Source organism: Nesoenas mayeri (genome assembly GCF_963082525.1).
Source record: "Nesoenas mayeri genome assembly, chromosome: 20".
In the NCBI taxonomy this organism is placed as follows: domain Eukaryota; kingdom Metazoa; phylum Chordata; class Aves; order Columbiformes; family Columbidae; genus Nesoenas; species Nesoenas mayeri.
In genome coordinates, this window is record NC_137569.1 from 10,013,689 (window position 1) to 10,023,755 (window position 10,067).

A 10,067-nucleotide genomic window follows, 5' to 3' on the forward strand; every position below is an offset into this window, starting at 1 on the left:
CTACGAAGCTGCCCTGGGACCTGCGCTCCCCGGGGGGGTCCATGGGCTGTGTACCCCCCTAAAGGAACAGGGGGTCCCTCCTGTGTCGCAGTGCAAGTTCAGGGAAAGCCAAGGCACCGCCGCGAGGCTGCGGCTCTGGATGAGGGGAGCCCCCGGGGCTCGGGGGGAGGTGGCCGCGCAGCCCCCGGGCGTGCAAAGGCGAAGCTGAGCCGGGGTGGGGGGGACATGGGGACACAGGGACAGTCCCCACGGTGAGGCTGGTGGGGCTCATCCGGGGGAAAGAGCTACGGCATGGGCAGTGCAGCCCTGGGGAGAGCCAGCTCCTGGGGCCGCGTGGGCAGCGGTGCAGGCAGCAGCACGGGCAGCGGCACGGGCAGCCCGCGCACAGGTGACAGGGTTGGGGGGCTCATCCAGGGAGCCCCCGGGATCCAGCCCCGGGGGGTGGTGGCAGCCAGAGGAGATGCTGGCGGTGGGTGCAGCTCCTTCTCCCACAGCTTCAGAGGTGGGGTGCAGGTGGGGGGGCTCTATCGGGGCGGGGGTGCAGGCAGCCCCCCCTCGCTCCGCCGGTGTGTCTCCCCAAAGGTTCGGTCCAGCTGCTCCAGCTGGGAGCTGAGAGGCAGGTGGATCTCCAGGTGCATGCGGAGGGTCTCCAGCCACTGCTCCAGCTTGCTGAAGGACGGCCTGAGGGACAAGGGGGGACATGTGGCAGCTTCGCTGGCCCTGTCCCACCCTCCCGCCAACAGCCCCAGAGCCCCGACCACTCACCGCTTCTCGGGGTCCAGGTCGCAGCAGCAGACGGCGATGGGGAAGAAGCTGGGGGGACAGGCGGGGGGGTAGTAACGGTCCAGGAAGCCCCTGACGTTGAGGCCAAAGTCGGTGGTGCGGGGCAGATAGTCGGGGTCAGCGCTCACCCGGCCAATGATCTGGGGGGACAGTGGGAGGGAGGAGGGGGCTCAGCCCCAAGGAGGGACCCCAACCCCAAGGGGAGACCTCAATGGGAGACCGCAACCCCAAGGGGATATCTCAAACCCAAGCAAAGAACTCAACCCCAAGGGAAAGACCCTAATCAGAGATCTGGAGACCCCAACCCCAAGTGAAGAACTCAGTCTCAAGGGGAGACCCCAGCTGGAGATGCTGACCCCAAGGGGACACCCCAACTTGAGACCCCAGCCCAAAGGGGACACTCCAAACCCAAGGAAGAACTCAACCCCAAGGATAAGACCCCAACCAGAGATGTGGAGACCCCAAGGGGAGACCCCAGCTGGAGACACCAAGTGGACACCCCAACCCCAACGGAAGAACTTGACTCAAGAGGAGACCCCAACCAGAGACCCCAACCCCAAGGCAACATCCCAACTCCATGAGTACTTGCCTCACACAGGACAATACCGAAGGAGAAGATGTCCACCTTCTCATCGTAGCTCCTCCCTGCACAGAGAGATGGGTCAGGCCACATGACACGTCCTGTCCCTGCCCCACCAAGTGTCCCCTGCTTGGGGGCAAAGCTCTAGTTGGTCACATCCTTTCTCCCGGCACCGTGGCCAGACTCACCATTGATCATCTCGGGGGCCATCCAGTACGGGTTCCCCACCACTGTGTATCGCTTCTTGCGGTCCGGTTTCTTCAGGTTCTTGAGATGTTCGGGTTGGTTCTTCTCGTCCACCATCAGGCGAGCCAGTCCAAAATCAGCCACCACCACGCTCTTGTTCTGGGCGGATGGAGAGGGATGAGGGACGGGGGGAGCCACACAGGGGGCTCAGACCCCAACCCGGGTCAGGGGGGGACACCGCCGAGGTGGGACTCACCTCCCGCACCAGGCAGTTGTGAGAGTTGAGGTCGCGGTGGATGATGTTCATGGAGTGGAGGTAGGCCTGGAGGAAGGATGAATGAGAGCTGGGGGAGCACCCCCACCCTGTGGCCCCTCACCCATCAGCACCCATCCCACCCACCCATCCCCTGGTGACACCCACCATGCCAGCAGCGATGTCCTTGGCAAAGCTGACCCGCTGGCTCCAGGGGTAGTGGCTGTCCTGGGAGCAGGAGGAGGGATTTACCGGAGAAGAGGAGAGAGGAGAGGGGTCCCCCAGCCCCACCAGGGCTATGGGGTGGCTGAGGGGGTCCAACCTATCCCCCAGCACTCACCATGGTCTTGATGAGGCCCCTCAAGGTACCCCCCTTGATGTATTCCGTGATGAAGTTGAGTCTCTTCTCCTTGTACAGCACCCCGATAAACTTCAGCACGTTGGGGTGCTCCAGGCAGCGCATCACCTTCACCTGCAGGACCCCGGTGCCCGTGACACCCCCAGGTACCCACCCACACAGACCCCATCCCCAGGTGAAGCGTCCCCCATGGAACAGGCAGGGACACCCCCACTGTGTGCACCCAGCATCCCATGCTGGGAGGGGACAGGATGGGACACCTCCACCCCTTGTATCCCTCCCCACCCCAGGGGGATCAAAGGCGGACACTTGCCTCTTTGAGGAAGGTCCTCTGCGTCTCCTCGTCGAAGCGGATCAGCTCCTTCATGACCATCACCTCGCCTGTCTCCCGATGTGTCACCTGGCAGGGAGGGCAGGGGCTGAGCCACCCCCTCCGGGGACACCCCAGGGGAGATGACACACAAGCCGAGACCCTCACGCTCGTGACACTTGTGGCCACCCAGCCCCACCTTGATGGCCTGGCCGAAGCAGCCCTTGCCCAGCACCTCGCCGTGGATCAGGTCGGAAGGACGGAAGATGCGATGGGCGCGGGAGACGACGCGCAAGGACTCGGAGCGCCCGATGTCCTTGCGCTGGGACGCGGGTGACCCCAGCGAGCCAGAGCCCGGAGACTTGTCCGTGCTGCAGCTCCTCCTGCGGGACAGACAGACAGACAGGGGGTCAATCCCAAGGAGGGACCCCCGAAAAGGGAGAGGCGGGCGAGCTGGTGGCCTTACGTGACGGCGCGCTGGCGCGTGGGGCTGGGCTCCCCACAGGGCGGGGGCGCCGGGGAACGCAGGGGGGTGTACGGGGCGGGGAGGGGGCTGCAGGCGAACCCCGACTCGCGGGCGAGGGGCTCGTGGGGGTCGTGTTCGATGGTCAGCTGGAGCAGGCGGCTGGTCTCCTGGATCAGCAGGTCAATCTGGGGGGGCAGAAAAGGATGGCAGGGGAGTTCTGGGGAGGGGAGGCATGAGGGTGTTTTGGGGGACAGCACGGAGGAGTTTTACCTCATCCAAGGGGACGTGGCCAATGGGGGTGCCGTTGATCTCCAGAATGCGGTCGCCCACGTGGATGGAGTTCTTCATGTCGGGGCTAATGCAGTCGGGATCCACCCTGCAGACAGCAGGGGTTCAGTGTGTCCCCCCGACACTGTCATGGGTGGGGATGTGCCGGGACACTGCCCACAAGCCACCCCCCCAGCCAATGGGAACAGGCTGTTGTGTCCCCTGTGAGTCACCTCTGCCAGATGGGGATGTGCTGTCATGGTACCCAAGAGTCACCCCTGCAATGCGGGGACATACCGCCCACAGGTCACCCCAACCATGCAAGCTGCCCACATGTCACCTTCTAGCCGGGGACAGGCAGGCAAGCTGTCCTCGTTGGATGGGGACATGCGGGCACGCTGCTCACGAGTCACCCTTGTTGGACGGGGACACAGGCACACTGCCTACAAACTATCTTTGCTTGACGGGGACACGCAGTCATGGTACCCACGAGTCTCCCCTCTGTGTTGGGGACTCGTAGACTTGGTCCCCACAGGTCACCCCTGCTAGTTGGGGACAGGCAGGCATGGTCCCCACAGGTCACCTCTGCTAGCTGGGGACACACAAGCATGGTCCCCACCAGTCACTCCTCCCGGACAGGGACATGCTGGCACAGTCCCCAGGAGCCATCCCAAGCATGGGGACACACGGGCCCTGTCCCCACAGCCCACCCTGGCAGACAGGACAACATTAACATGTCACCCCCAATTCACCCTGACCGCTGGGGACATGCCAGCACGGTCCCCACAAACAACTCCAGCAGCTGTGGACATGCCACCGTGGTCCCCTCTGCCACCCCTCAGCTAATGGGGACACACCAACCCCACCCCTCACCCTCCCACCCCAAAAAGTTTCCATGGGGTGGATCTCCACAAGGGGCATGGGATGTCCCCAGCCTCGGGGAGGGGACAGTGGCAGAGGGGACAGTCGTACTCGCGGACGCGGACAGTGCGGGGGTGCTCGGAGCCGCAGCCCTGGTCGATGGAAACGGAGAAGCCGCGTTTGCCGTCGGAGCAGGCGGGGATGGAGACGAGGGTGACAGTGTGCGGGATGCGGGACGCTGGCGACTCCGGCAGGATCTGCTCGATGACCGGTGTCACCACCATCTGGTAATAGCAGTGCCCGCTGTGGGAACGAGAGGACAAGGGTGGGTGGGGGGTGACAGGGGACGTGTGTGTGTCCCTCCCGCAACCCACCCAGGCTGGGACGTACCAGTAGAGCTTGGAGCGCTCCACCAGCGCGTAGGTGTCCCCGTCACCGATGAACGTGTGGCAGTTGAGGCAACTGAAGCACTCGGGGTGGTACTTCTGCTCCCCAGCCACCTGTGGGCAGATGCCATCAGCCCTGGGGACCCAGGCGTCCGGGGCAGCCATGGGTGCACCAGGGCCAAAGCAAGGGCAAGGCTGAGCCATGGCGTGTGGCAGGGACAGTCAGGCCACCAGGCTGGGGACAGCTGCAGGGACATCTCCCCACCACTCTGAGCCTCCCCCGTGCATCACCCAGCCCCAACACAGGGGGACACACCCCTCAGGGTGCCCCTAAAACACAGAGGACACCGCTGCCACCCCCAGAGCCCAACCTGGCTGGGGCTCTGCAGCCCCTCCCCACCTCGCCCCCTTTCCAGGGGGCGCAGCTGTGGGTCAGGGCTCCATGTCTCCCCTCGGCACTCACCATGACCAATCCCTTGGTGATCTGCTCGGAGCAGCCGTGGCAGAGCTCCCCAAAACGTGCCCAGTAATCCCGCTTGCAGTACAGGTGCCCATCCTTCTCGTAGTACTGGTGGGACAGGGAGGCCCCGCACTCGCAGCACCTGTGCCAGGGGACGAGGACCCTCTTGTTACCGTGACTTCATTGTCACCTTGTCCTCACTGTCACCCCAGGGAGCACCCAGTGACCGTTAACCCTACAGTTCTCCAACCAAACTCCTTCCCGTCTTTCCTACCCTGCTGCAAGGACACCGTGTCCGTGTGTCACCAACCCCAGGGTGGCAGCGAGTGGTGTGGGGACACTGGAGTAGACAAGGCAGGGGACACAAGGCAGGGACAGGCATGGGGAGGGATGTGCCAGCCCTGCATGGATATGCCACCCTGGTCATGGACACATGGAAGGACATGCCAGACTAGTCACAGACATGCCACCTGGCACAGACACATAGAGGGATGTGCCACCCTCGTCATGGACGTGTCACCCTGACCACAGACAACACATGGAGGGATGTGTCACCCTGGTCCTGGACGTGCCAGCCTTGGGGTGCAACACCCTCGGTGCTGCAAATGGGGTGCAGGGGGTGCGGGGAGCTCCTGTGGGACTGTGAGATGGGGTGCAGGGGGCTGTGCGATGGGAAAGTGCACCCAGGGGTGCAGAGGGGGCTGTGAATTTTGGGGGTGTACAGGCAGGTGCAGAGGGTGCTGTGCAATGGGGTGCGCAGCAGGCTGGGGGAGTGCTCTGGGGGTGCAGGGGCTACAAAGGGGGTTGCTCTGGGGATGCAGGGGGTACTCTGGGGGTGCAGGGGCTGCAAGGGGAGTTGCTCTAGGGATGCAAGGGGTGCTCTGGGGGGTGGGGGTGGGACAGTGCAGGGGGCTGCTGTGGGGGGTGCTGCGGGGGAGGGCACGGGAACTGCCGCAGTAACCCCCCCACCCCACCGGGGGCAGGCACCGCGCGCAGGTGGAATCCCAACCAGCCGTGACGTCACGGCGCGGAATTTCTCCACCCCATGACGTCACCACCAGAGGACTCCCCCGCCCCAGTGCGTAGCACGAAGCCTCCACGGGGTATGCGGGGGTCGGCGGGGGGGGGGGGGGGCGGCCGTGGCCAATGAGGGGCGGCCGCGCGGCCCCGCCCCCTTAAATCCCGCCCCCCCCACAGGCCACCGCATCCTCATCCTCCTCCTCCCACGCCTGACCGGCCGAGGCCCACGGCTGGGAGCGGAGGGGGGAAGAGGAGGAGGCGGGGGGGATGAAGGCTTCTGCACCAGCGAGCCCACGGCTGCCGGAGCCCGGGCTACCGCGGGGGGGGCGGATCCAGCAGCCTGGGGACACAGGGAGCAGAGCAGGGGGACACACAGGACACAGGCAAAGCGCCCCGGGGGTCCGGCCCAACCCAACCCACTCCCACTCACTTGGCTCCGGCGCTCAGGACGTGGCTGTTCCTCAGCACCGCCGCCAGCATCCTCCACAGGACGGAGGGGACACCACCCCAGTCCCCTGCCGCACTCAGCACCCCCAGCGCCACGGGGACCTCCCCACCAGGTCCCAGCCACCCCTCACACCCTCAGACCCACGACTTTCCTCCTCCTCGGGGCTCCCACAGCTGGAGCTGTCGGGAGGGTGCGAGCGAAAGAGGAAACGGAGGGAGGAGGCCGGGTGACAGCGTGACATCAGCCCCGGAAGGGACAGCGGGGGATGTCAGATGAGCCCTCCACGCTCAGTGACACCCGTCGAGCGCTGCCTGCACCCCGCTGCCTTGCAGCCCCACGGGCGCCAGGACACGCAGCCACACTCCTGCCAGCATCCAGGTGTGTGCAATGGCTTCACACGTGTCCACAGCTGGACCAGTAGGATCCACGTTCCCTGTCCCCACGGAGCATCCCAGTGTCCCCAGGGCCATCCTGGTGTCCCTACCGGAAGCAGTCGGCGTGCCAGTCAGCGTTCAGCGCCTGCAGGTACTGCCCGTCGTAGATGCCCTGCCCACAGCTCGCACACACCGGCAGGTCGGTCCCTGCATGGAGTGGGGGGACACAAGGGGGACAGGGCTGTCACCTTGCTAGCTGTACTCATCCTCCCTGCAAGCATCACCCAGGCACATCCCCCAGGATTGAGTCCCTCAGCCCAGGGTGACAAATTTCCCCCCCGGGCGCCCACCCATCAATCCCATAATGGGGACAAGGTCATGGCGTTGATGTCCCCAGGGTTGGGGACAGGGCAGGGGCTCAGTGCAGCACTGTCACTGCAGCTCGCATTGTGCCACACCACCTCCAGAGCCCCTGTTACCCAGGGCACTGCCCATGTCACCAGGGGGTGCTGGGTGCCCATGGGGGTGGGGGGACACAGGGAGGTCGAGGGTGGTGGCAGGGGGTGGCACTGGGGACCCTGGGTGTCCCATGGAGGTGCTGCAGGGGTTCAGCCAGCACAGGGGATGGGCAGGTTGGGAGGTGCAGGGGTGATGAGGGGGCTGGGGACATGGCAGGGACGCAGGTTGGGGGGCACAGGGGTGGAGGGGTCCCTGGGCACCCACAGCTGAGGGATGCAGGAGGGGCTGGATGGGGGCACACACTGGGGTGCAGGAGGGATGATAGGGTGCAGGAGGGGGGCAGAGCATGCAGCAAGGCTGCAGGATGGGTGCAGGAGGGGTGAAGGGGTGCAGGATGGGGACAGAGGGTGCAGGGGGGATGACGGGGTGCAGGATGGGTGCACGGAGCACAGGGGGTGTGAAGGGGTGCAGGATGGGTGCAGGGAGGGGTATGGAGGGATGAAGTGGTGCAGGATGGAAGGGTGTAAAGGAGGGATGCAGTTGGACATGAAGTGCATGGAGGGACACAGAGAGGTGCGGGATGGGTGCTGGAGGATGTAGGGGGTTGCAGGATGGGTGCTGGGGGATGAAGGGTGCATGGGGGGACACACAGGGATGCAGGATGGGTGCTGGGGGATGGAGAGTGCATGTGGGACACAGAGGGGTGCAGGGTGTTTGGGGAGACATAGGGGGGTATAGGACAGGCATTAGATGAGGACCTGCAGGATGGAAAGAGGTACAGGGGCACATGGGGTGCAGCAGAGGATTATGAGGGTGCAGGGCGGAAGATGGGGGATGCAGGATGAGTGCAGAGGTCCTAGCAGTGCAGGAGGGATGAGGGGTCTGGGGGGACAGAGTGGATGGGAGGCACAGGAGGGATATGGGGGTGCAGGGAAGGAGACAGGAGGGACAGGGGGTGTGGGGGATATCGGGGTGCAGGGACGGAGGTGCAGGGTGTTTGTTGGGTGCAAGGAGCAATGTGCAGGTATGGGGGGATGCAGGTTGTTTGTGGGGTGCAGGGGGGGTGTGGGGGTGTTTGTGGGGTGCAGGCAGGGATGCAGGCTGGATAGGGGTGCAGGGGGGATGTTGAGGTGCAGAGGGGTGTGCAGGCTGGATGGGGGTACAAAGGGAAATGTGGAGATGCTGCAGGGAATGGGGGTGCAGGCAGGAGTGTACATTGGACGGGGGTGCAGGGAAAGATATGGAGGGATGCGGACTGGACAGGGCATGCAGGAGGAGATCTGGGGCTGCAGAGAGGATGCAGGCTGGCAAAGGGGTGCAGGGGGGCATGTGGACTGGATGAGGGGTGCAGCGGGGAATGTGGGGTTGCAGGAGGGATACGGGGGGATGTGAGGTCACAAGGGCAATGCAGGCTGGAAGACGGGTGCAACAGGAGATGCAGGGGGTAATGTGGGCTGGATGAGGGGTGCAGGGGGGGATGTGGGGGTGCAGGTGGGAAGCTGGCTGGATGGGGGATGCAGAGGAGGATGTGGGGGTGCAGGAGGAATGCAGTGGGGATGCAGGGGTGCAGGAAGGATGCGGGGGGTTTGCAGGCAGCCTGGGGGATGCGGGTGAGCCGGGAGAGGGTCGCGGGACCCCAGTGGTGGCGGAAGCGCTGAGTCAGTCGAGGGGGGCCCGGCGGCGGGGCGGGGGGGTCACGCACCTTCGTCCTCTCCCATAGGCTCGTCCCTCCAGGTGCAGCACAGCAGCATCAACCTCATGCAGCCGCACTGCCCGGCGCCGCGCCAGGCCCTGCCCTCGCCCCGGTCCCGGCCCCCGGTCCCGGCCCCGGCCCGGCCCTGCCGCTGCGGCTCCGGCGGGCGGGGCGGGCGGGGGCGCACGGCGCCGGCGCGGCCGCTAGGGGGCGGGGCCAGGCGGGGCCGAGGGGAGGGGCCGAGGGAGCAGGGGCGGGCAGGGGCGGGGTCATGTGGATGGGGCGTGGTCAGAGGGGCGGGGCTGGCGGTGAAGGAGGCGGGGCCCGGGATGGGGCGGAGCGCTGGGGCTGTCACCGCGGGTGACAGGGGTGTCCCCAGCGCCACTGGGCTGTCACCGTGGGGCACGACGTGGGTATCGCTGTCATCCCCCAGGTTGTCACCTGGGACAGAATCCCAGAATGTCAGGGGTTGAAGGGACCTGGGAAGCTCATCCAGTGCAATCCCCCCATGGAGCAGGAACACCCAGATGAGGTTACACAGGAAGGTGTCCAGGCGGGTTGGAATGTCTGCACAGAAGGAGACTCCACAACCCCCTGGGCAGCCTGGGCCAGGCTCTGCCACCCTCACCGGGAAGAAGTTTCTTCTCAAATTTAAGTGGAACCTTTTGTGTTCCAGTTTGAACCCATCACCCCTTGTCCTGTCACTGGTTGTCACCAAGAAGAGCCTGGCTCCATCCTCCTGACACTCCCCTTTTATATATCTGTAAATATTAATGAGGTCACCCCTCAGTCTCCTCCAGCTCCAGAGCCCCAGCTCCCTCAGCCTTTCCTCACACGGGAGATGCTCCACTCCCTGCAGCATCTTGGTGGCTGCGCTGGACTCTCTCCAGCAGTTCCCTGTCCTGCTGGAACTGAGGGGCCACAGCTGGACACAAGATTCCAGGTGTGGTCTCCCCAGGGCAGAGCAGAGGGGCAGGAGAACCTCTCTGACCTACTGACCACCCCCTTCTAACCCACCCCAGGTCCCATTGGCTTCCTGGCCACAAGGGCCCAATGCTGGCTCATGGTCACCCTGCTGTCCCCAGGACCCCCAGGTCCCTTTCCCCTACGCTGCTCTCCAACAGGTCCTTCCCCAACTTATACTGGAACCTGCGGCTGTTCCT

The 10,067-nt window shown here is 65.0% G+C and overlaps 1 protein-coding gene across 1 annotated transcript; it reads right to left on the bottom strand.

The window, feature by feature from the left end:
• Nucleotides 1-393: 393 nt before the first annotated feature.
• LIMK1 (LIM domain kinase 1) lies at nucleotides 394-8,971 on the bottom strand (the record flags this gene model as incomplete). Its single annotated transcript, XM_080357306.1, has 16 exons — nucleotides 394-681; nucleotides 766-923; nucleotides 1,373-1,428; nucleotides 1,552-1,708; nucleotides 1,806-1,871; nucleotides 1,971-2,030; nucleotides 2,143-2,274; nucleotides 2,474-2,560; nucleotides 2,670-2,853; nucleotides 2,937-3,121; nucleotides 3,207-3,312; nucleotides 4,176-4,367; nucleotides 4,455-4,564; nucleotides 4,914-5,052; nucleotides 6,863-6,959; nucleotides 8,914-8,971. The coding sequence occupies 16 exons, from the start codon at nucleotides 8,969-8,971 to the stop codon at nucleotides 525-527; spliced, it is 1,944 nt and encodes a 647-aa protein (XP_080213432.1). The 3' UTR covers nucleotides 394-524.
• Nucleotides 8,972-10,067: the final 1,096 nt, after the last annotated feature.